Source organism: Sapajus apella, unplaced genomic scaffold (genome assembly GCF_009761245.1).
Source record: "Sapajus apella isolate SASKATOON/1434 unplaced genomic scaffold, GSC_monkey_1.0 scaffold22, whole genome shotgun sequence".
Classification (NCBI taxonomy): domain Eukaryota; kingdom Metazoa; phylum Chordata; class Mammalia; order Primates; family Cebidae; genus Sapajus; species Sapajus apella.
The window spans coordinates 26,423,629-26,450,508 of record NW_022436962.1 but is presented as its reverse complement, the minus strand read 5'-3'; the positions used below and the strand labels follow the sequence as shown (position 1 = coordinate 26,450,508).

Sequence of the window (26,880 nt, the reverse complement as noted above, 5' to 3'; positions counted from 1 at the left end):
CCAGCCCAGCCCACTTTTAAGAGACATGGGGCCAGGTGCAATGGCTTAGGCCTGTAATTCCAGCACTTTGGGAGGCCAAGGCAGGTGGATCACTTGAGGTCAGGAGTTCAAGACCAGCCTAGCCAACATGGTGAAACCCTGCCTCTAGTAAAAATACAAAAATTAAAAATTAAAAGGAAAAGAAAAGAAAAGAAAAAAATAGCACACTGGTTAGGCAGGAAAAAAAACACACACAAAAATTAGCCAGGCATGGTGGCCGGCACCTGTAATCCCAGCTACTCAGGAGGCTGAGGCAGCAGAATCACTTGAACACAGAAGGCAGAGGTTGCAGTGAGTCAAGATCGTGCCACTGCACACAAGCCTGGGCAACAGAGTGAGACTCTGTCTAAAAAAAAAAAAGAGAGACATGGTTGTAAGAAATAGTTCACTTTCCTCTTAATTCTACTATCAGAAATACAATAGTGCAACAAGGATGAATTTCAAATATCACAATAAATACAACAGTACTGCAAGTGGCAGCTGATAGTCAACCTCAGTATCTGGGAGGCAATAGGGAATAGTGGCGACTCTGGTAAATTGGAAAGCACATAACCTGTATAACAGCAGAAGCCACTGTTAATGCTAACCATCTATTTTGCAAAAGTGTGGATCCAAGTCTTTGAAGAGAAACCAGAAGTCCAGATTCCTATGTGTAATCTCTCTATTTTTAAATATGGACTATTAGCTTAAAAGAAAAAGGAAAAATCATGTGGTTACCACTTTGCTACGTCCCTTTACTAACTGGAGGCAATCTGACTGGGAAGAGAACTGTTCTGGAAGTCAGGGAGCCAAGATTGTTAAACCTAGCTCTGACATCAACCCACTTTCTTCCCCTGGGCAAAAGACCTAATCATCCAGGACCTCAGCTGCCTTGTCTAAAAGTTTAGAGGTACAAAATTCCTTTTTTTTTTTTTTTTTTTTTTGTTTAAGATGGAGTCTTGCTCTGTCCCCAGGCTAGAATGCAATCGCACGATTTCAGCTCACTGCACCCTCCACCTCCTGGGTACAAGTGATCCTCCTGCCTTAGCCTCCCAAGTAGATGGGCTTACAGGCAGGTGCCACCACGTCCAGCTAATTTTTGTATTTTTAGTAGAGAAAGGGTTTCACCATGTTTGCCAGGATGGTCTCAATCTCCTGACCTTGTGATCTACCCGCTTTGGGCTCCCAATGTGCTGGGATTACAGGCGTGAGCCACCATGTGCAGCTCCAAAATTCCTTTCAATCCTAAAGTACAGTGTATGGGTGAATTCATTTTCTAGACAGTCAATGCTCACAAGAATAACCAGGGACATAATTAAATGAAAAACAAAACTAGATTAATGTGCCATATCAGGCTCTATTACATTGTTTAGACATGGCCTTGGTGTGACCAAGCTTTGATTACTATAACCACAAGAATGGGAACACTTTTATCAGACCAGATCTCCTTTCCAATATCTACACACCCATGGGGAGAAAAAAAAAAGTATAGATCTCTAGTACATCATGACTCTGACAGGAGCACCCCTCTATGAAACAGAACTCTTGAGTCTTTTGAACTCAAACCCAGGGTTTCAAGGGAATAATTCTGAGTCAGAACAAAGCTGACCAACAGGCTGCCCCAAGCCACAGCTCTTGCTTGGCAAGTTCCTGCTCAGCCTACCTGCGATGAGCTTTGTAGTTGCCACATCATGGTCTCCTGCAGGAGCCAACTGTACTAGGAACAGCTCTTGTTACATAACCCTCAGCCATGCCCACGACTGTGCACAAGGACATGGCTTTGCCCTGCACAAAAGCACACAGGATTTTAGATATGGCATCTTGTTTTTCAGGGAGCACAGGAAGGAAACAGAAAATATGAGGCTGGAAAATAATGAGGAGAGATAAATTAAGGGCCTTTCCCACTGTAAAGATTAAAATAAACACATTGCAGAACAAAAATGTTCACATTCTTGTGGTTATATTAACTGTGTGCCTTAGGCAAAGTGAAAGCCCAAATAATGGAAACCCACGTGAACTGTAACTGGTGGCTTCTTCACACAGGCCATCCTGACACAGATCACTTGGCACCAAGTGAAATGCAGAGGGGGTGTCTGCCCCCTACATTCCTAAGTGTTTTTGTGCATCAGTTGTGAACAACAGGACCTTTTTTATTTTACTATTAGCAGCTGCCAATAAGTATCTAGTATGCCTTAAAGAATAATTTACCTTTGGCTCTAGAACCAGCTATGAGCTTTCTTCAGTTCTATCTCCCTTAGAGGCATTTTCTTCACTGTGTCCTTTCAATGCCCTGGCTTTAGTTAACCAGGGTGTTTATTCTAAAAGTCAGTTCATTCTTACCCTAAGGCCTTTGTATTATCTGTTCCCTCTGCCTGGAATGCCCTTTACCCTGATCTTCACAAGAGTAGTTCATTCAGATCTCAGCCTCAAGGGTACCACTGAGAGAGGCCATCCCTGGTCATTCAGCAGACAGGGTCATCCCAAGCACTGTGTCACGTGACCCTAATTTAATTCTCTGCCTAGCACTTCACACCACCTGATACATTTCCTGTTTATTTCTTTCTTTTTGATACACTTCCTGTTTCTTTCTTTCTTTTTGCTGGTCTTCCCTAGATACAATATAAGACTAGAATACAAGTTTGCATAAGCTTATAAGAATATAAGCTCCATGGAAATAAAGATTTTGTGTCTTGTTCACTGTGTATTTCTAGCTATATAGTGCTCAAAAAATATTTACTGAGGCAGTCTCTGAAGCTATTCTGGCTTATGGGGCTTCCCAATAATATATGTGTATGTGTGTGTGTGTGTGTGTGTGTGTGTGTGCGTGTTTGTGTACATATATGTGTGTATGTGTTGAAAGAATGAATGGATGGTTGGATGGATGGAAGGATCCATTCAGCAAATATCCACAAAGTGCCTGTGGTATAGTAGAAATACAATGAAGAGTAAGATCATCCTTTATGGACCCTACCAGGTCCCTACCAGGGAAGCCAGACATTACAGAATACAGTGTGGTGGGAGAATGCTTGAAGAAGCATTTTAAGCTCTTAACTTTCCTTGGAGATTACCCGCATACTATCTTAGTATGGGTATGAGGGTAATCGCCAAGGAAAGTTACCAGCTGGTCAAAAGGACAAGATTGAGAAGAGGGGTAGCAGGCAAGGCATCTGAGAAGTATCACAACAAGTCTGAAAGCAGGCTATGAGTTCCAGGAGCCCCAAGAGGTCTAGTGTGACTGAAGCCACAGGTGAGGGACTTGAGGAAGACCAGGCCTCAAAAGACAGGCATGGGCCAGTTCTTAGGGAACAAGGCAGACCAGTACCTGGGCATTAGATTTTATCATCTAAGCAGTAAGGGCCACTGAAATGGTTTTACATAGTTTTAAGTGGGGAGGTGTCATAATGGTTTCATGCCTTATAAGATAATTTTGTAGCCGGGGGTGGTGGTGTGTGCCTGTAGTCCTAGCTCAGGAGACTGAGATGGGAGGATCACTTGAGCCTGGGAATTCCAGTCAGCAGTGAGCTGTGATTGCCCCACTGCACTCCAGCCTGGGTGACAAGGCAAGACCCCCTCTCTTGAAATAAAATAAAAGGCCAGGCGTGATGGCCCACGCCTATAATCCCAGCACTTTGGGAAGCCGAGAAGGGCAGATCACCTGAGGTCGGGAGTTCAAGACCAGCCTGACCAACATGGAGAAACCCCAACTCTATTAAAAATGAAAAATTTGCCAGGCATGGTGGTGCATGCCTGTGATCCCAGCTACTTGGGAGGCTGAGGCAGGAGTATCACTTGAACCCGCGAGGCAGAAGTTGCGATGAGCCAAGATTGCACCATTGCACTCCAGCCTAGGCAATAAGAGTGAAACTCAGTCTCAAAAAAAAAAAGATAATTTTGGTACCAGTGACAGCAACAAATTAGAGAAAAGAGTAAAACACTCAGGAGGTTATTGCCTCATCCAGGTGGAATAAAAGAATGTAAACCCAAACTATTAGTGGCAATGGAGATGGAAGAGAGGAGACGGATTAAAAGCTATTAAAAAGGTAGGATCAATAGAGCTTAGTGACACAGGAGATGCGGGAGGGGAAAGGATGGGGTTAAAGAGAATCCCAGTTTCTGATTCGTGTCAGTGGGAGAAATTGTGACGTTCTTCATGGAAATGAATGGCTCTCAGGCAGGCGCGAGGCCTCTGGAGCTCTAAATTCACTCTGCCTGTGAGGTGGCTGAATCTGAGTCCACTTGCTTGCATGAGCTCACGGACACTTGCCCAAGGGGCTATCTATGGTCCTAGCATATATGTGAGTTTATCTGCTGAATAAGTAAGTGCATATAAAAGTCCCTCTGGTGTGCGTACATCAAATCTGTAGTGCTGTTGATTTATCTGTTTATAACGATACACATGGGATTGTACTGCACGGCCATTTTGGGAGGCACACACTGATCCATCACCAGGACGCATGACTATTGGTCTAAATATAGATGTGCCTGTCACCTCAGAGAAAGAACAGACCAGAAGTCATGATTCCACTTACTCCAAGGAAACTTTAAGGTGACAAACTTAAAAAAAAAATCAATGAATGTAATGTTTCTTAAGTCTGAATCTGATCTAAAGATCAAATTATAATTACCTCCCCTATGTTTCGTTTTTCTTGACTTTAATTGCTAATTTAACCCCAGCCTCTTCTAAGGTAATCCCATTTCCATTCCAAGGTAATTCTGACAGTCCTCAAGGGACATCTCACAGGTGCTCAAAAGCAAGTACAATCAGCTATCTAGCAAGACACTCTGTGGGAATCTCCAGTTTATTTCTGATGGGGTTTTTTGTGTGTTTTTGTATTTTTTGAGAGACAGGATCTTAATCTGTCGTCCAGGCTGGAGTACAGTGGCATAATCATAGCTCATTGTGGCCTCAACCTCCCAGGCTCAAGCAATCCTTCCACCTCAGCCTCCCAAGTAGCTGGGACTACAGGCATTGCCACCATGCCTGGCTGAGTTTATTCATTTTCTCCTCCTCCAGCCCCCATCGGCTGCTGTCACTTGAAAGACTATATGATGTTAAGAGCATGGGCTCTAGTGGCTGCCAGCTTGGGTTGGAATCCTGGCTTTGCCCTTGATGAGCTGTGTGACCCTGGGCAAATTATTTAGCCCGACTGTGCCTTAGTTTCCACCCTAAGTGGAACAATAATATTATTATTACTATCATTAATCTCTAGCCTACCTCGTGGGAGGTGCTTGTGATGATTAAATGGGTTAATATTTATAAAGTGCTTAGAATAGTGCCTAAAGCATAGTAGGCACTGAATAAATGCCAGCTATTATTTTTACTACCACCACTCCTACTGGCCATGGGGATGCCTCTGGTGGTCCTGCCATAGGTTGCCAAAGCCACAGGGGTTCATTATAAGGTAAGGGACAATGCCCTCTCTTTGTAATATGACATCAAAGGCAGATACAACTTATGTCCAGTGTTTCCTGAAATTACCACTGTGATGGTTAAATTTAGGTGCCAACTTGACTGGATTAAGGAATAGAAAAATAGTGAAACACTGTTTCTGGGTGTGTCTGCCAGGGTTTCCAGAGGAGACTGGTGTGTGAGTCAGTGGACTGAGTAGGGAAGACCCACCCTCAGTGTGGGCGGGCACCATCCAACTGGCTGGGGGCCCAGAGAGAACAAAAAAAGGAGAGAAAAGGATTTCCTCTCTCCTGGAGCTAGAACACTCTCCTCCTCTTGCCCTCAGACATTAGAACTCCAGGCTCTCTGGCCTTGAGACTCCAGGACTTAACCAGCAGCCCCCTAGGTTCTTGGGCTTTTGACCTCAGATTGAGAAGTACACCATCAGCTTCCCTGGTTCTGAGGCTTTCAGACTTGGACTGAGCCACACTACCAGCATTCCAGGGGCTCCCACATGCAGATGCCCTATTGAGGGACTTAGCCTCCAGAATCAAGTGAACCAATTCCCTAAAAAACTCCCTCTCATACATCTAGAGATCTAAATCTATCCTGTTGGTTCTGTCTCTCGAGAGAACCCTGACTAACACAATTCCTAAAAGCTCTTTACATTTTTACTTGCATCCTGTCTTTCTTACATTATTCTCCAAGAGACTGAGATGAGCTGTAAGTCCATGGGCACCCAAGCTAGAAGGCAAGTGAGTGACAGACACTACCTATCCTCTGCCACCCCCACAAAAGGGCTCTGTTACAGGCTCAGCTGGGTCCAGTCTGGCTCCAGCTCCCTTAGGATGAATTCTGCCCAGGAGACTCTTTCCTTCCTTACCCAGATAGACTTCTTTGAGTCCCCCTCTTCCCAGTGCTTCCAAAGGGGGAATTTAAATCTGATCTTTTAAAAATAATGAAACACCAGCTGTATCATTAAATTATTTCTAAGTGGAATTTAGACTTAATTTGAGTCTTTCAACAGTAGACTCTTAAATGAAGCTCCTTAATTCAAGGCTAAAGAATACTACTGATGTGGGCATTCATCTTTGATGATGAAGTCCCTGTTGATAGTCTTAACGTTAGGACAGGAAGAGAAAAATGAAATTTTAAACATATCATTTACATTAGCATCAAAAAACATCCAATAGCCAGGAATAGATCTAATAAAAGATGTGCAAGACTTCTACACAGAAAACCATGAAACATTACTAAGAAAAATTAAAGACTTAAAGAACTAGGTAAGTAGAGAAACATGCTATATTCCTAGACACAAAGATTTGATATTATAAAGATGTCTGTTCTCCCCAAATTGACTCAAAGATTGAATGCAGCTCCCATCAAAATTTCATAAAATTTTTTTGTGGAAATTGACAAGACGAGTCTACATTTTACATAAAATGCAAAGGGCCAAGAATAGCCAAGATAATACTGACCAAAAAAAAGTTGAAATAATTATACTACCAGATGACAAACTTATTATAAAATTACAGCACCAATTAAGTCAGTATGGTATTAGCCCAAACTTTTGCCAGTTAAAGCATAAAGATATGTGAATAAAGCAATTGAGCAGAGAGTTTAGAAACACACCCACACTTGTACAGTGCTCTAATTTATAATGACATCACTGCAAGACAGAGGGGAAAGGATTTTGTTTACCCTGTGGTGTGGGTCAACTGAACATCCACATGGAAAAACAATGAACCATGGCCCCTACCTCACAACAGTCAGAAAACTAAATTCCAGAATGGTTGTAGACATAAACATGAAAGGCAAAACACTGAAACTTCCAGAGGATATAACACAGGAGAGTATCTTCATGCCCTTGCAGACAAGAAATGACTTCTAAAGTGAAACACGAAAAGCACAAACCATAAGAGAACAACTGATGAACTGGATTTCATTAAGAACTTCTGTTCATCGAGACAACATTAAGAGAATGAAAACAAACCACACAGAGGGAAAAGAAATTTGCAGTGCATACATCCAACAAAGGACTCATATCCAGAATATACACAGAATTCCACAAATCAATAATAAAAAGACATCACAATCTTTTTGTTTTTGTTTTTGTTTTTTTTTTGAGACACTCTGTAGCTCAGGCTGGAGTGCAATGGCACAATCTTGGCTCACTCCAACCTCCACCTCCCAAGTTCAAGCGACTCTCCTGCCTCAGACTCCCAGGTAGCTGAGATTACAGGCATGCACCACCATGCCCGGCTAATCTTCGTATTTTCTATTTGAGTCAAGGTTTCACCATATAGGCCAGAATGATCTCGAACTCCTGACTCAGGTGACCCATCCACCTTGGCCTCCCAAAGTGCTGGGATTACAGGTGTGAGCCACCATGCGCAGCCAAAAGGCAACACAATCTTAAAAGAGTCCTCCTCTTGTAATCCAGCAAAAGACTTGAAAAGACACTTCACAAAACATCCAGTTAGCAAAAATATATATAGAGAGAGACATACAAATGTGTATGTCTATACATACACTTACGTATTTATATACACACACACCATTAGTCATCAAAGAAATGCAAATCAAAACTACAATAAGATACTATAGGAGTTCTGGTAATGGTCTATTTTATGACCTGGGTGATGGTTTCACAGGCATGCTCACTTGAAAAAACTGAGTTGTACAATTAAGGATTTATATACTCCTCGCTACATACTATACTTTAATAAAAATGTTTACTAAAAAAAAACCAGGGCCAGGTATAGTGGCTCACCTCTGTAATCCTAGTACTTTGGGAGGCTGAGACAGGCAGATCACAAGATCAAGAGTTTGAGACGAGCCTGACCAATATGGTGAAACCTCGTCTCTACTAAAAATACAAAAATTAGCCAGGCATGGTGGTGTGCACCTGTAATCCCAGCTACTCAAAAGGCTGAGGCAGGAGAATTACCTGAACCTGGGAGGCGGAGGTTGCAGTGAGCCAAGATTGTGCCACTGCACTCCAGCCTGAGTGACAAAGCAAGACTCTAGCTCAGAAAATAATAAAAAAAAAAAAACCCAAATGCAACTTGTGGACCTTTCCTGGATCCTGCTTCATACAAGCCAACTGTTAAAAGAAATTGTGAGAGAGTTGGAAAAATTTGAAGATTAATGGCATATCTGATGCCTATATTAATTTTGTAGGTGTGATGATGGTATTATGGTAATATTTTCAAAAGAAGGTTTTATTTTTTAGAGCTATATATCGAAGTATAAGCAAATATATTATAAATAAATAATATCCTGGATTTTTACTTCAAAATAATCAGGAGAGAGGATAGATAAAACAAGAATAGAGGAGTTGATAGCTATCATAGCTGGATGGGTGGGGACATGGGAATTGCTATACCATCTCTTTACCTTTATGTATGTTTAAAATACAGCATAATAAAAATTTTTTTAATCTAGAGCAAATCCAAGGTTTTATACTGTTTGCCTATTTGTGACTCTTCTCTTCTGCCTCTACCTGGCCTAATCAAATAAGATTATATAGTAGCAATGCAGATTCCACAAACACTGAATCCCTAGGCTATAAGGACCTCAAGAAATCATCTTGGCCACCCCCTCACTATCAAGCAGTTTCTGAAACAGAGGACATCCCAAACCACATCTGCACACTGACCAGCACAGGCGACAGTGGGTCTACTCTCAGAGAATCAGCCTAAATATATATATATTATTAAGAACCTACATAGTGTAGAGCAGTCATTTACCTATATTCTTTGGGGTATATGCCAAGATAAGGTCTCTAAGTAGCCTGGCTGCTCTGTCTAAAACAGAAGACTCTTAAAAGAAGCTCCTGTATTCTCCCTGAGCTGACCTTTCCTGTCTTGTCCCTCGATATTAAGCTTATGCTATCGAGCCTCGTCTCAGTTAGGTATCTGTGGCGTGCCAGCTGACCTAGCTGGAGCTGCTAATGGAGTAATCAAGTATGAATTCCTGTATAAATCAAGTCTGGCTCTTATTCCAGGATTCAAGACTACTACAGGCCTACACAGTTTAGAAACCCTCATTAGACAGATGCAAGTGGTTGAAAATATAAACCTGGCTAGGGCCTTCTGACTTAATGTGTCTCCCAGGAAGCCCTCCAGGTTTGGGAGGGCTTCTCAGTTCACCTGGAAAGAAAATTCATTTTTAAATTTTTTATTGCCATATAGAATTGCAAAGAAAATTCATTTCTTCCTTCTCGCCTTCCTTTGCTATTTCAAGATGAAATGTCCTAAATTGATAAATCTCCAAGTTAATGCCTAGCTTAGTGTGCTGTCCTTACTGGACATAATGTCTGTTTCAACAAGGACTTCTTGGAGAAATGAACTATACCTTTGGTACAAAGCATTCAGGTACCCCCCGTGATAGCTTCTAGAGGAAAGAAAACCTTTTGGTATCCCTAATGGGCTCACTTACCTACTACTAATTTGGTTAATGACATGATACGGGCTTCAAAAATGAGGAGCCAAGGTTTCATATATCCAAAAATGGAAAAGTTCAAAAATTAATGTATGGAACCTGCTCCATTTTTTCTTTTAACCTCTAAGGAATTTAAACAATGGCTACTTTGTGGACTAACACAAGCCATCTCTGAAAAGTCATGTAATGAAGGGGTTGAGAATATGGCTCCGGAGCCACACACCAGCTATATGACCTCAAGTTTCCCGTGCTTCAGTTTATCACCTGTAAAATGGGGCTAATGAAAACACAGCCTGCATAAGGTTGATGGGAAGATTACCATAGTACAACATATGTAAAGCACTTAGAACCATTGTCTTCCCACAGTGTTAGCTCCATTATTGCATTGTCACAGAAGTCCTGCTGTGGACACGCACCATCACAGGGTAAAAAAAGGATAAGAATGGAACAGGTGGACACTAGGAAATGAAATGAAAAGAACAGTGTTGTTGATACTCTGGTTAAGCCTTGAACACATCTACTTCTATGCCATAGTATTTGCCAATAATCTGGAGAACAGAGAAAAAGACATCCTGAAATAAGGGGTCGGAGGTGTAGCAGAAAATGTACATCCTCATTTTTCAGAAATGTACAGAGAAATGCTACTGTTATGTGTGATGATACAAACCCCAGTAAAAGAGGCCAGGCTCTTGCCTGTAATCCCAGCACTTTGGCAGGCTCAGGCGGGAGAATCATTTGAGCACAGGGGTTCAAGACCAGCCTGGAAAACATGGGGAGACACCGTCTTTATCAAAACTTAGCCAGGTGTGGTACTGTATGCCTCTGGTCCCAGCTACTTAGAAGGTTGAGGTGGGAGGACTGCTTGAGCCCAGACAGTCAAGGGCGTAGCGAGCCATGATCATGCAACCACCCTACAGCATGAGTGACAAAGGAAGACCCTGTCTCACCAAAAAAAAAAAAAAAAAAAAAAATTTAAGGGAATCAACAGATCTCTCAAACTATTAGTCCTGAGTTTGCCAAGCACCCCTCCACTAGCCACAAGAAGCTAAGAGTTATTGTTTTGTTCTTTTGTTGTTAATGACTGGCATTCATGGTCTTTCATTCCAGAAATTTTTTTAAATTTAGGCTATTATATTTCATGTTTGCCTATACATTTAGGATTATTTAGTAAACAGCACAACTTTTAAAAATAATAATAAACTTTAGAAGTCTCAAGATCCCTTCAACAATTTTTTTAATTTTATGAATAATCTACAGTCTAAAATTTTTCAGTTTTAAATGCCTAGTTATTGGTCCATTATCTCTATAAAGGATGCACATACATATTCAGAAACATTGTCTTATGATAATTAGAATTTGTTAATAGTCATAATTGTGTTTCACCATTGATTATTATGATTATCATACAGCCAGAGGGATGAACAACACATTTGAAACTGAGAAGAAGGAAGACTGCCCAAAGGGCCTGTTGTCTAGAGTCTATGCAGGGACTCCTGGGCTATTAATTATTTATCTACTTTTCAAAGTTAATAAATAGGAATGTCTTTTTGCCCTTTATTCCCCAGATGAATTTAACCAAATGAGTAATGGGGTGTGTGTGTGCAGAGATGGCAGTCTGAGAATATAAGAGGTATGGATAATGAGGAGATTTTAGAAAAACAAATACTGTCAAATACACTTAATAGCATTGCTTTATCTGGCATGTTTTTATTATGGCATGTTTATCTGGCATGTTTTTATTATGAGCATTTTGATTTTTTTGAGTGTTCTTTTAAAAACATGAGAGCTTTAGAAGCATAACATTAATATAAAAAGAAAGAAAGAAAAATTATGTACAATCTCACAACCCAAATAACCCCTTGGCACTTTTTAGAAATACTTAATACTGTATACAGCTGTAAAATTCAAACACTAAGGAGTAGTATTAAATGGAAAAAATAAGAACTTCTCTCACTACCCCACTCCATCCACCAAAGAGAAACCACTGTTTATGCTTCTCTTTTCTACCAAACAATATGTGCATATATACATACATTTATTTACCAAAATGAATCATATTATGCACACTTTTGTAACATGCATTATTCACTTAATATCTTGCTACTGTGTCCATATCAGCAAATGATGATTACCACTTTCTTTTTGCTCTTAATGCTTCAGGCCAGAAGTGGCTGCTCATGTCTTTAATTCTAGCACTTTGGGAGGCAAAGGTAGGAGGACTGCTTGGGCCCAGAAGTTCAAGATCAGCCTTGGCAACATAGGGTGATCCTGTCTCTACAAAAAATAAAAAATTAGCCAGGTGTAGTGGTGTGCACCTGCAGTTCCAGCTACTCTGGAGGCTGGGGTGGAAGGATCACTTGAACTTTGGAGGTTGAGGCTGCAGTGAGCCATGACTGACCGCATCACTGTACTCCAGCCTGGACAACAGAGCAAGACCCTGACTCAAAACAAAATAATAATAATAATGCAGCCAGGTGCAGTGGAAACCCAACACTTTGGGAGTCCAAGGCAGGTGGATCATGAGGTCAAGAGATGGAGACCATCCTGACCTACATGGTGAAACCCTGTCTCTTATAAAAGTGCAAAAATTAGCTGGGTGTAGTGGCATATGCCTGTAGTCTCAGCTACTCAGGAGGCTGAGGCAGGAGAATCACTTGAACCCAGAAGGCAGAGGTTGCAATGAGCTGAGATTGCGCCACTGTACTCCAGCCTGGCAACAGAGCAAGACCCCATCTCAAATAAATAAAATAAAATAAAATAATGCTCCAGTGACTATTTTTGTACCCATAGCTGAGTGTTAAATTTTTAAAAAAATACGATCCTACTGCAAAGTCAGTGCTACAAGTACAAACTACTCTAAGCAGTCTATCCCAGCTGTGTGGTACGGAAAGAACAATCTCATTTCTATGGTTCATTTCAGTTCCTTCAGGAAATTTCCTGTGACATTGTTATTTATACCAAAAGGATCTCAAGAACATGAGATGGCTATTGAGAAGAGGACTGTTTTCCGCTGAGAGGAAGGTGAATATGTCTAACTGTTCACTGCTGACTGTAAAGGCGCCTGTGGCAAAGCAGTGGTCCTGTCTTTGCACTTAAGTCCACCTGGTGTGCCACCCCTACCCTTGCTTACAGGAGTATACTGAATGCCCATGGCATGAACGGAATGTTTGCAGAAGGGGAAAATAAGCAAGCTCTGGAGAGACATGCATAGAACAGCAGGTAAAACTACCAGATGACTGTGCCCTTCACCTGCTCATGGAAGACCAATATGAAGCAGTTTTCAGAATCGTCTGCCCAGAGCTACAGAGGAATGCAGCTAAGTGGCAGGGCTGAGTAAGAAAGTGACTACAGAGTCACAGTTCAGAAATAATAATAACCAAAAAACCATCTTATACTTCTGCATTTAGCTGCCTCAAATCCTTTCTAAATGATGAGGGATTTAAATTTTATTTAAAAATATTTCAACACAGTACTTTTCCAAATATTTGTTATATTCATTATCTCATGACCCACACATCAACTCTAGCAGGCAGGTAGGCCAATGTCATTATCCCCACTTAAACATGACATGCCTGAGAGTCTGTGAAAGTTAAATGACTTGGCTGGGCACGGTAGCTCATGCCTGTAATCCAAGCACTTTAGAGGCCAAGGCGGGCAGATCACCTGAGGTCAGGAGTTCAAGACCAGCCTGACCAACATAGTGACACCCCGTCTTTAAAAAAATAAAAAAAAAAAAAAAAAAAAAAAAAGAAAGGTAAATGACTTGCCTCAAGTCAATCAGCTGACCAACTGTTCTGACTCAAGAACAGTGCTCTCCTGAATTCTCCAATCCCACACAGGCCCAACAAGTCCAGCTGGACAACTTTAGCATCCCAAAGAAAAGCTAGGAATGAAGCTGGAGACATAAATATAAAAATATTCCTTCCCAAAGACACCTGAGATCTGAAAACTACCTCTTCCTAACAAAAATTTAACAAATCAAATACCAGTGTTGCTAAGCACAAAATTGATATACCAAACTTGAATCTTGACAGAACTATAACCTCTACTAGTTACAAAGACTTGTGAGAAATGTTGCTTTTATGTTTTATTATAAACACTTATACTATCTCAGCTTTTAAAAATATGGTAGAGTTTAATTTTTACAGTTAAGATGTTGTTTTGGGGTCAGGTGTGGTGGCTCACACCTGTAATCCTAACCCTTTGGGAGGCCAAGGCTGGAGGATCACTTGAGCTCAGGAATTTGAGACCAGCCTAGCCTAGGCAACAGAGAGACTGCGTCTGTATTAAAAAATAAAAATAAAAAAACCGTTGCAATGGGCAGTACTAGATTTATCATTTATATACCCAACACCTATTTCTTGAGGTGCCTTTTAGTCTAGTCTGGACTGCTTTACATGAATGTTTTTCAAACTTTTTTGACAATGGCCTACAGAAGAAATATACTTTAATTTGTAAAGCACAGATGTGTGTCTGTCATTAAAATAAAAATTTCACAAAAGAATCACCCCTCTTTTGAGTGATTCACTTGGATATCTTCTGTGCTTTTATACTTTGCCGCCTTATTTTTTTAAATACAAATTATGGCCCACTAAATGGATTTCATGACTTACAAATGGGTCACAACCCAAAAGCTGAAAAACGCTGGCTTAGATGGACAATACACAGATCATGCCTCAAGGAATTTATACATTAGTTGGGAATCTCATACAATTCACAGACCTCTTATAGTTGAAAAGGCCTAGAGGTCAATTATTCAACTACCTACTCTATACTTGATGCTACAGCATCCCTGACAAAAGGTGAGACATGTGAAAAAGCCTTGCTTGCTATTTCAAGGACAAGAAGTTACCGCTTATTTGGAACCTAGTACAGGATTGGTCAAATAGAGACCTGTTAAAACAGTACAGAAACAAATACAAATGAATCAAGTATCAAAATATACACTTGATTTCTTTTTCCTAAACCCATCTTAGTCTTTTTTAGGAGGAGGGTGAAAGGGGGAAGGTAAATCAGGGGGATAGAGGTCTAGAAAGGCTTCTCTCTGATGACCTGAAGAAGGGGTCTTAGCAAGTTACATCACAAGCAGCCTTTGCAATTGAGGAGCCTAATAAATGACACTCACAATGATGGCTGGAAGGGCGGAAGTCAGGAAAGGCTCCCCTGAGGAGGTTTGAAATGAGCTGAGTTTTGAAAGACTGACTGGAATCAGACAGGTGAATAAAAGATGGGAGAGTGTAGTCAAAGACTCTGAAGAAGAAATGAGCCAGAATATTTGGGGGATAGCAGATGGGTCCCTGAAGAGGAGCAATAACAAATGAAGCCAAAAAGAAAGACTGAAACCAACCTGCAGTGAGAAAGACAGAATTTGGATTTTATTCCATAGGTAATGTGGTGTTACTGAAGGTTCCTCAGTGTGTAGAGAGGTATTTCAGAATTATTCATCTGCACATAGACCTGAAACTTGGTTCTAGAAAGACCTAAAAACCAAGAGTTCAGATAGCAGATTCTCAAGCTGTGTTTTAGTACAGAGAAAAATGTTCTGTAATGGACATCATAAATTCAGAATTTTAACATGAGCAGTCTTGGTTACTTAAAAAAGTAGAAAAACTGGAATATACATATTGAGTCTAGATAACAATGGAGTCCAATTTCTTTTTCATCATTTTACTTTTGTTAATAAAGTGTGAGCTTTGTCTGTAGCTGCCACTATGTGACTGATTTCCTCTATAAAACCTACAGACTTTATTCAGAAGCAACTCTTCAATGATGCCATGGGCCTAATAAATTATTATAAACCATTTTGCAAAAATTAAATTTTGCCTAAACAACACTTTTAATAATAAGGTTGTCTAAAGTTAATATACGAACAGGGCTCTCTGAAGGTGCTAACTAGTAATTCAGGCTCTGCTGGATACAATGACTGAGCCCTACGAACCTCAACTAGAACTCAGGTCTGCCTCAGGTGAATATAAACACTGTATGTGAGTCACCTTGCAATTACAGCTGCCACCTGGAAGCATATTTAAGAAGTAAGAACTACAAAACCAAAGCCCTGTAAGATCCTGCATTGGCCTCCTTCTTCCTTCTTCCTGTCTGAGGATCCATAAAGCTCAGGATTCTTTACTAATTTCTCATCAGTATCATTTCTTATTGTATTTCCAAATTTAAAAAGGACTGTCTCCAAAGGTCTCAAAATTACTTTCAGTTATTAGTATAACTGAATTAGTATATCAGATATGCATGATGTATTCATTAGAACCTATGGTGTTTTTTTCCCCTCCCCACAGGAAAACTACTTCAGAGAAAAACTTTAAATTTCTCAGAAAATGTTTGTACATATCGAGTATATACGCTATCAACCACATACATGAAAATAATTGTTTGGGGATAATGCAGACCATTTGCCAAAGATTAAGATTCAGTCCAGTTCCTTGTCGTCACATTTCTGCAATCACATAAATTGGTAAGTCATGATGACACGGAAGCCTCACATGCCACATACAAATTTCAAGCCTGGATCTGAATCGGTGCCTGAATCCTCCTCAGAATGCATATTTTGGAGGCAACTGTTTGGTTTATGTTACTGCTCCCTAAACTGGGCAGTGACTCAAGAGGCAGCTGGAAGAGAGAAGGAGGTGCTGGGCAAGTGCTAAAATAGAGTGAAGCCTCAACAGCAGAGTCCCTCCCCTCCTCTACACACAGCCTTTTTGTGACTTCTTGTCCCCATCAGATATTCTCCGATAGACTTGCTCACCTTCCCAGGGTGGAGCAGAGTCTCACGGGCTCATTATCTCAAAGCTCCCGGGATGGCCCCGGGTACAGCAACTGTGTGGCACTTGGCTGTGGAAATTCAAGTTTTTCTACCCTAAAACAGGAGGCTGTGAAACCCGATTTCGGTCCCGGTTACCATTAAGCGAGGAACCTACCACAGCCCTGTACCTGGAAGTTCTTGCCACTAAACCTTGCCCACTGCTCCACCCTCACCTTCAGCACCTAATGCAGAAGGTGCAGTCTCTCCGCACACCTTACTTGCCCAGCCCACCCTGGTGGACACACGCACGCACGCCAACTCTACCATCCCGTGCACGCCGGGCCTCGGAGGGCGGCTAGAACTTACTGCTCGCTGAGCCAGCTGAGCCAGCCGAGCCAGGGCGCAAGGGGAGAGGCCCGAGCTGGGCCGGGGATAGGATCGGATCAGATAGGAATCAGGGTCGGGGTCGGGGTCGGGGCGGACCCCGCCTGCCCGCCGGCCTCCCTCCCCTGACCCCCCGGCCAGCCTCGGCGCACGTGCTGGGTGACAGGCCCCCTATAGGTTCCATACCTGCCACCGGAAGTGAGTGAGGAGGGCAGTATAGGCATTTCCTGTGACGCGAGCGCCTGGACTCCATTAGGCAGCAGCTGGGGGAAGAATCAACACACCAGGGAGCAGAGCGGAGCGGACCCGAGGACAGAGGCGGCAGCTGCCTCCGCTGCCGCCCGCCGCCGCCGCCACTGCCGGGGCTCAGCCCAGCGGCGGGCCCCTCGCCCCCGCAGCCGCCCCGCGGCGCCCCCCGGCGCGACCCCCGGGCCGCGCACCTCGAGCTGCCTCCGGGAGGGGGGGGGGAAAGGGCCCGGATCCTCCTTCTCCCCCTCCTCCTCCTCCCCCTCCTCTCACCCCCACCCTCCTACCCTGACCCCCTCCCCGCCTCCCCGGCCCCCCTCACCCCGACCCTCTCCCCAGCCCCCGCCTCCCCTCCCCCGCCTCGCCCCACCGGCTTCCCACCACGGCCTCTCTCGGCGAGGAAACTCTGGCCTCCGCTTCCTCCTCCTCCGACTCGGACACCGGCGGAGCCTCCCCGCCCCCGCGGAAGAAACCCCGAGCCTCGGCGGCGGAGGGAGCAGGAGAGCCCGGGGCTTCGGCAGGCAGAGCAGGCCTCTCCCCTCCGTCCTCGTCGTCCTCGTCCTCCTCCTCCTCCTCCTCCTCCGTGGTGGTAGTGGTGGGACTCCCCCCGGCTGCTGCCCCTCCCGCCGCCGCTGCTGTCCCCCACCGAAGTAGCGGCCACAGCCTGGTCAGCGGCAGCATCATGCAGGCCAACGGGGCAGGAGGAGGAGGAGGAGGTGGCGGCGGCGGCGGTGGAGGAGGAGGGGGCGGCGGGGGCCAGGGACAGACCCAGGAACTCGGCTGCTTGTCGGCCCAGAACGGGGAGTCGTCCCCCTCGTCGTCGTCGTCCGCGGGGGACCTGGCCCACGCCAATGGGCTGCTGCCTTCCGCCCCCTCCGCCGCCAGCAACAATAGCAACAGCCTGAATGTCAATAACGGGGTTCCCGGCGGGGCGGCCGCCGCAGCCTCAGCCACCGTCGCAGCTGCCTCCGCCACCACCGCCGCCTCCTCTTCCTTGGCCACCCCAGAACTGGGCAGCAGCCTCAAGAAGAAGAAGCGGCTCTCCCAGTCCGATGAGGATGTCATTAGGCTAATAGGACAGCACTTGAATGGCTTAGGGCTCAAGTAAGTATCCCTTACCGGCAGCTGGTGATGGACAGACTGAGGGACGGAGGCTCCAGGGGGAGCAGGGGAAGGGGCGGAGGGGGGAGGGGGCTGGAAAGAGCTCGGTCAAAGAGAATGACTGCTGGGCACGCAGGGCCCTGTACACAGGAGGACGGCTCAGACAGGCCGACCGGGGAGGAGGAGCGGACCTGAAAGGAAATAGGGGAAAATCAATCAGTCTGACAAATTGTGAGACGAGATAGGCGGTTGAGGGGATGAGAAGGGTTAGGGGAAACCCAAAGAATGACTCCTCCTCACGCATCTTCAGAGCTTAATTGTCTGTCAATAAAGACAGATGCGGGAGTGTGTCTCTGTATGTGTTGGGGGAGGGGTGGATTAGAGCTGGTGGAAATAATGAACCTTGGAGGATTTGTTTTTCAAGTGTATCTTAGTGGCATCTTTGTGGGACACCTCCCCACCCCCAACCGTGGCAGACAACAACCCAAGCAAACTACCAATCAGTAAAGACAATCACCTACAAGTGTTTATGGGAACGGAGGGGCTGGGATAATTTGGAAAGAGCTTGTTGAATAAATCTGATGGGAATAATGAAGATACAGTGTTGATGTCGTTTAAAGGCCCTTGTGTGTGTACAAGAGGCCTAACCCTAACTAGTCTGAAATCTCAGTTTAATACCAAGAATATGATCGCCTCTGAAAAGGGGACATCTGATCTGGTGAATCATTTGTTTTCAAATACAATTTAGGTGGCCTTGTATACCTAACACAGGGTGAAGGTAGACAGCGACCTTGGACAAAAACCACCGCTTTGTATACACAAAGAAAAACTAAGTGGGTGGAAGGTAGGACTGGTGGGAGTGCCTGACGAAGGAGGTGCAGGAGGCAGAATCAGAATGAAATGAAGGGGGGAAGATGCAGCAGTAGTCAGTTTCCTGCATTCAAAGTGTAGATTGAAATAAGCTCTCTCAGACTAGCCGATGAGTACTTTTGCATTTATGGATTTCTGGGGAAGTGGGGAGGAGAACAGAACTTTTTAAAAGTGACATAAGTATTTTGGTTTTCAGATAGATAATTGCACCGTTTAGCTAACAATTAAGTAGAGCTGAATAAGAAAGCATTGAAACATAAGCACAAAAAATATAAGACTGATAAATGAATGTTCTTAGCAGAATACATGAGGGATGAAAATACAGTTGATGAATCTTTTAAGCTCTCAAAGACAAATATGTGGTAGGAAGAATTCACTTTATTCCCTAGGGAAAAGGATTAGTATGAAAACAGATTTTATAAATGCTAACAGAACATATTACTGAGACAAGAAGCAAGCTGACAGCAGCAGGAGGAAATAACTCGTGACTGTTTGGAACCTACACCATAGTAAATTTGCTATTTTTAGTATAGAGAGAAAGGAAATGATTTTTGATGCTGGATTTATTTTAATTTTAAAGATTGACCTAGTAGAATTTCTATGCAAATATAGTATCTGGATGTAAGCTCTTACCCGGCATGGGTCATCTCTGTCACCTTGTGTGGAGCTAATAATTTTTTCTTTCAAAATGTAACATAAGTAGTATTTAGATCCTGGTTTGTCATTTATTTGACTAGTTGGTTACAGCACATTTTTAGAAATTTTATACTTTATACATTAAATTGAGGCATTAAATGGCAAACTAGGAAGAACTTATATTGATTCTGATTTCAAGAAAGGTTTTTAACTTGACTAGGAAAAAATGTAAGCATCAGTTTTAAATCAAGTTTGTTTAACCAAGCACATGAAAGCTGTTTTTTTCTTCATCATGAGGCTAGCTTAAAAACTTTGCAACTGTTTTCATGGACATGAGTTTATTTGGAAGATTAAAATCCTAAAGTTGGTCAGGTCTGTTTTACACTGTATCTCTCCTGCAGCCAGACTGTTGATCTCCTCATGCAAGAGTCAGGATGTCGTTTAGAACATCCTTCTGCTACCAAATTCCGAAATCATGTCATGGAAGGAGACTGGGATAAGGTAAAGTAGGGCATATAGAGCTGTGTGACTGCTGCTAAAATTACATATTTCATGTACATTTTGTGACATTTCTGTTTTTCTTTTATACCAATTTTTACAGGCAGAAAATGACCTGAATGAACTAAAGCCTTTAGTGCATTCTCCTCATGCTATTGTGGTAAGAGGCGCACTTGAAATCTCTCAAACGTTGTTGGGAATAATTGTGGTAAATACACTTTTGTTCTTAGTTTCACATTTATGCTTATTTTAATAGGTTATTGATAACTCTAGGCTTCTGCCTCTTATTTAAAAAATGAGGCCTAAAAGTAAATTTCATATAATTTGTAAACTAGGATGAATATAATGTTTTAAAGTATGAGTTTTATATTTTTAAAATCATACTTAGTAAATGTGTCATTTGAACCGACTTTATAAATTGAGCTCTACAAAAAAAATATATTGAAAGATCTTTGTGCTTTCAGTGCTGCTAATAGGAGTTTTATATTTATAGAGTTAAAGATAAATTATACTTTTGTTACTCATAATACTGAATGTGCTGGTTGAAGAAAAAATGTGTTAAGCCTTAAGAAGGTGATACATTAATTATCTTTTTTTTTTAATCTTTGGGAATTATGGTTAATTCAAACCAACTCCGTTGGTGTACTGGCCATTTTCCATTCTTGCATTCCAGTTGTGTGAATTGACAGTGTCAAAGTTTGTATAATACATAATCACTCTGGTGGAGGGTTTGTATGCAGATTTGACCATTGGGCCCTGCTTACTGGCCTTATTTCCCTGACAAGATCAATTTTGTAGTTTAACCTGTTAGTCTCTTTTATAAATGTTGATGAATCTTTTAGACTTATGGGCTTTAATTCTTCAGTAGATGTTGGTGAGGGAGAGAGGAAATAAGTTTTTTCTAAGGGCTGGAGTTTGGAAACCATGAAGAATCAGCTGCTAACTGCTGGCTTTTTAACTTCTAGCTGATTCATTTGTTGTCAAAAGCAGTTTCCTGTCTGGGGGTGGGGAGAGAAAGAAGGCAAAAGGAAGTGAAGTAGAGAAACCAGCTGTTTGTTAAATATTAGTAAATGACTATTTTGATTTTTTTTAAATTGGGTCAAACATTAATCTTTTTTCTGCCTCTTTCTATAAACTTAATAGTGTCTTGTGTTTTTTTCTCTTGAAATCTTACTACAAAAGAATTTTCAAAAAATATAATTCTACACAATAATATATTTCTAGAGAAATGGGCTTCTGGTGAATTAAAGGTGCAAACAAGCAAGAACAAACACAGATTCGTTTAAATTGGTGATGCGGTGTATTATTTTTATTCGTTAAATACTTAAAATATTAAAAACTTTAAACTGTTGAATAAGATGATTGATAATAAATTAACTTATAAAATAATCAATTCTGTAGTAACATTTAAAAATAAAAACAGAAGCTTAAATAGTTAAACATCTATACTCAAAGGGATTGGAAATATTGCATTAACTAAAGTTTCCTCAATTAGAGTCTTTGGGATTTTTTTAAAAAAAAACAAGTATATTTTATTGAGCAGTTCCTTATAAATTTTTACTTCTGACTGAATGAGCTAAAATAAAAACAGTTAGATGGCCAATATAAGATTTAAGGTTGCTTTCCCATTGGGCAAGTTAGCACTACTTGTGTGTTGACAATAAAGAACTTGCCTATGGACTGTTTTAAAATATGTGTGATTTCTTGGAAGTTGTTTTTCTTTTATAAACTTCACCCAAATTATATCTGTAATTTAGTAGTAAAAAATTTAATAGACTTCCTATTTTTTTTCTTGTTTGTTTATAGTAATTTTAGAGTTCTGTATTGGATTTTGATTATGACTTTCTCATTAGAAACCTTCATTAGAAGCAACATGTAAATTGAAGAAAGGTAGTTATAGATAATAAGGAATCCTTTCTTTTTACAGCCTGTTCAGTCTATAGAACATTCTAGTATCTAATAAAAGATGAAGATTAAATCTCTGGCTGAGCCTCACACCATCAAACTGTTTAGGTATTTATACAAAGAAGGGAGTTCCAACTTTTACCTCACTTTGAAGCATTGATGAATCAATTGCTTTTAAAGATTCAGCATTTTTTGAAGTTGCTCTTCACTTCTCAAATTGTGTTTAAGTTTACTCTTCTTGTCCATTCCATCTCCGGAAGAAGAGAATCTAATATAAGCTTAAATTTGTAATAATATCTTAGAAGATAACTATTAGGGTTTCTTTAAACATAATTATTTTAATTGTATGCCCAGACACATTTGATGGCTTAGTCTAGACTAAAATTGTACTTTATTTTGTAAGCCTGAATGTTTTCATTGGCCCAGTCCACTGCCCCTACAGTCTACTCCTGTTTTTGTTTTTGTTTTTGTTTTCTTTTTTGAGACACAGTCTTACTCTGTCACCCAGGCTGGAGTTCAATAGCGCGATCTCGGCTCACTGCAACCTCTGCCTCCTGGGTTCAAGCAATTCTGCCCCAGCCTCCTGAGTAGTTGGGACTACAGGCACATGCCACCATGCGCAGCTAATTTTTGTATTTTTAGTAGAGATGGGGTTTCACCGTATTGGTCAGGCTGGTCTCGAACTCCTGACCTTGTGATCCACCTGCCTCAGACTCCCTAAGTGCTAGAATTACAGGCATGAGCCACCACGCCTGGCCAACCTACTTTCATTTTTAAATGGTTTCCAGTCAAATGGTACTAGGAATAGCAGAAGTTGCTCTCATGAATCAGCATTTTTTTTTAAGACGGAGTTTTATTGTTGTTGTCCAGGCTGGAGTGCAATGGTGCTATCTTGGCTCACTGCAACCTCCACCTTCTGGGTTTAAAAGATTCTCCTGCCTCAGCCTACCAAGGTATCTACCACCATGCCGGGCTAATTTTTTTTTTTTTTTTTTGGTAGAGATGGGTTTCACCATGTTGGCCAGGCCGGTCTCAAACTAGTCCTGACCTCAGGTGATCCACCTGCCTTGGCCTTCCAGAGTGCTGGGATTACAGGTATGAGCCACCACGCCTGGCCAAATCAGCATTTTTTAGTTTGGGTTCAAATATACTTAGCCATTTCTGGGCAATTCGGATGAGTATACGTGACCAGTAGTAGAAAACTTTTATATGTCTAGAAATATTTGGTTCTTTATTTTTTAATGTAGTTGAAATATGCTTAACAAAAATTGGCATCTATAATTAACTAGTATATTTTAGAGTCAAATAAGGAGGAATTTTGAGAGCCAAATTTAGATATAATTTATTTCCCCTTTTCTCTGAATCATGATTTAATTGGTAAGATTTGGTTATAACCTTACTCCAGAGTTAGAACCACTACTGAGTTATCTAGGAGGCAGCCCTTGAGAACCAGACTTTCTGAGTATCATAATTTCTGGGTTTTTCTTTCATGTTGAGTTCAATTTAATAATATGGGAGCAAAGGAAGCGATAAAGCAATTTGGTATTGGGTGGGCTAGGGGAGCAACAGCAGAATTTACAATGTGAAACTATCATTCAAGCTATCCTAGTCACTTAACAATTTCAAATTTTTATTAAGTATTAAAACGGAGAAGGAAATCCTGCTGGGCCCAGAGATGGTGGAAAATCATTAGAAACCAAAAATAATCTCTTAAGAGATCTAATTGGGAGTTGGAGAAAGACATAAAGGAGAGTTTATTTTCCTAACTTTTTTTTTCTTTATTTCTTCAAGATTTTTTTTTTTGTTTTTTTTTTTTTTTGAGACGGAGTTTCGCTCTTGTTACCCAGGCTGGAGTGCAATGGCGCGATCTCGCCTCACTGCAACCTCCGCCTCCTGGGTTGAGGCAATTCTCCTGCCTCAGCCTCCTGAGCAGCTGGGACTACAGGCACGCGCCACCATGCCCAGCTAATTTTTTGTATTTTTAGTAGAAACGGGGTTTCACCATGTTGACCAAGATGGTCTCGATCTCTTGACCTCGTGATCCACCCGCCTCGGCCTCCCAAAGTGCTGGGATTACAGGCTTGAGCCACCGCGCCCGGCAAGATTTTTTTAAAAACATAAACATTAGTAGAGCCCTGTCCCTATCCCAGCAAGCTTTAATTTTTGTCTGATTTTTACAATGTTTTCAGTAAATATTTAACATTATTTGTTAATTAATTTGAAGGTCTTTGCTTTCTGGAGGTTATATTTGCATTTTTGTGCTTTAAATTTTGGGAGGTAAAATGCAGTATTACTCCCCACCCTTATCATATGTGTCAAATACATTAACTGATTATTTCTCTCAATCGAATCTCTAGTTGTGCTTGGCCAGCAGCATGTTAATTGTCATGCACAGTATCAGGATTTGATATCTGTTGGAGGATATTCTTGGTCTTAATCTAGATAAAATGACTCATGGAGAAACGCTCTTTTGCTACTTTTATGGCACTCCCTGTATATACAGAAATATGTGTTTATATTGGCTTCTCTCAAAATTTTAGTCTGCCTTTCTCTGCTCTCCTGCCCCACCTCTGCCCCATAGAAAGAGAGTAACATGTTGTATCAAGATCTTGGTGGGAAAATAAGGGGGAACTAGCACTACGGGCACTGTCCCTACACACAGTGGAATCAGGTAGGGGTGGACATAGAGCCCAATAATTGATACTAAAAAATACATAAATATTAAGTAAATAAAAAAAACTTGCCCTGAACGTTTTTTTTTAAGTCCCTCAATTCCCAATTACTAAGAAAATTTAGTGAAGAAATTACATCACATGCTCTAGTCAGTTCCATGTGGCATTTAAATGAAAAAGTTCTGCAATTGAGTATGATTTTTCAAGTTTGAATTTTAAAAATACCACAAAATAGAATTAAGCTTTTAATAGTATATTGATAAATGAAAATATATGAGGTCTTCATTTCATAGTTGCATTTTTTTTTTTCAGAAGCTAACATGGTGCAGATATCCAAAATAACTTCAAATATAGAATGCTTTGATTTTTAGATTTTTTTTTCCTTGTTTAGGTTTTGGTTTCTGTGATCTGATCAATGTCAAAAGTTTTTTTCATTTAACATAGGAAGGTTAACTGTAGGCTACGTGTACAGCAATGTACTTTTCAGGGTGTCTTGGTAATTAATATATTTCTGAAACATTCATTAGTTACTCTAAATGTATGTGTAAAATTTGGTAAGTGTAATTTTCCTAGAGTTACAGGAGTGTCTCAATTTGAATTTTTTCTGTTCCTTAGCCATATATTTAAAATGAGATTTGTATCAAGCATAACCAATGTATCTTATAAAGGATGTATTTAATACTTGCCTAACTTATATAAGAGGGTTTATTATTGCTTACTTTCTCTAGAAACCACTTTTGTAAGCTTGAAGTTCATACCTCTCTTCTAAATACTTCTTGATAGAAAATCTTGTAGAGAAGTTTATTATACTGTTAATTCTGCAAATAAATGGTAATTTCTCCACAACATTTCATGACAGCAGTGTATTTTTTTATGGTTTTAAAGTAAGCGTCTTGGGCTGGGCATGGTGGCTCACGCCTGTAATCCCAGCATTTTGGGAGGCCAAGGCGGGCAGATCACTTGAAGTCAGGAGTTTGAGATCAGCCTGGCCAACATGGTGAAACCCCGTCTCTACTAAAAATACAAACATTAGCTGGGTGTGGTGGTGCGCACCTGTAATCCCAGCTTCTTGGGAAGCTGAGGCAGGAGAATCGCGTGAACTCAAGAGGTGGAGGTTGCAGTAAGCCAGTATCATGCCACTGCACTCCAGCCTGGGCCACAGAGTGAGACTCTGTCTCAAAAAAAAAAAAAAAAAAAAAAAAAAGCATCTTATGAAGAAGAAAAAATGTACTCTAAGTTTTAATTTTAAGTGGACTTGAGTTTTACTACTGTATATACAAGTACAAATATTGAATTTTTTTTAGAAACCTTTAAATTCAATCATCTAATGTAGGCATCCCTTACTAGCCGCCTGGAAGAGAGTGAGTCCGTCAAACTTACCCTTGTCCACTTTAGTCATAGAAAACTCATATTTTGCACACCAACTTGTAGTCCATTTGTTGGACAGCTCTTAACTTTTGATAAGCCAAAATACGACACTTTCCAACTTCTCCTGAGTGTGTCTAGTTCTGCTTTCTGGTCTGCTTAGTCCCTCTTTCACATTGAGACCTGAATAGTTATTTGCTTTTTTTTTCTCTAATCTTTTCAAACCTTATTGCACAGAAGCCTCCAGTGCCCCAGTTATAAAGTCATACTCCTTAAAAAGCAAATTTTGAGGACTTGGGATAGTTCTAAATTTTTATACAAGAAATAAAATTCTAAGAGATTGCTTTGAGAGGAGAATTTATTTTTTCCAAGGCTGATCTGATGGTCACTAATAATCTAGTCTGATTTGAGATTATTTGTTCAAAGCAGAGTTTTATTAAGATGTAGAATTTAGCAAAGTCACATTTAATCTACTGTGGCTCAACTAAACTATTTAGAGTCATCTTGAAGCTTTATAAAAAGTTGTTTCAAAGGACATAGTAGAATGGTTTCTACTGTTCTGTTTAGGCACAAACATTTTCTGAAACTTCCATCAA

General features: G+C 41.2%; 2 protein-coding genes across 6 annotated transcripts in view; one reads left to right on the top strand and one right to left on the bottom strand.

Moving 5' to 3' along the window:
• The window catches only part of CNIH3 (cornichon family AMPA receptor auxiliary protein 3), a 285,107-nt gene extending 266,531 nt beyond the window's left edge, over positions 1-18,576 (bottom strand). Inside the window, exon 1 of one of the 3 annotated variants that reach the window (XM_032289389.1) lies at positions 18,357-18,576. The gene's annotated coding sequence lies outside the window, so the exon portion shown is untranslated. Of the gene's footprint in view, positions 1-16,840; positions 17,160-18,356 lie in introns of those variants that run through there. The other 2 variants (XM_032289388.1, XM_032289390.1) reach the window with 2 other exon arrangements.
• Positions 17,248-26,880, top strand: part of WDR26 (WD repeat domain 26) — a 48,252-nt gene continuing 38,619 nt past the window's right edge. Inside the window, exons 1-3 of one of the 3 annotated variants that reach the window (XM_032289382.1) lie at positions 17,248-18,341; positions 20,246-20,345; positions 20,446-20,502. In XM_032289382.1, coding sequence (XP_032145273.1) covers positions 17,920-18,341; positions 20,246-20,345; positions 20,446-20,502 — 579 coding nt within the window. In that variant the 5' untranslated portion in view covers positions 17,248-17,919. Of the gene's footprint in view, positions 18,342-20,245; positions 20,346-20,445; positions 20,551-26,880 lie in introns of all 3 variants that reach the window. The other 2 variants (XM_032289384.1, XM_032289383.1) reach the window with 2 other exon arrangements.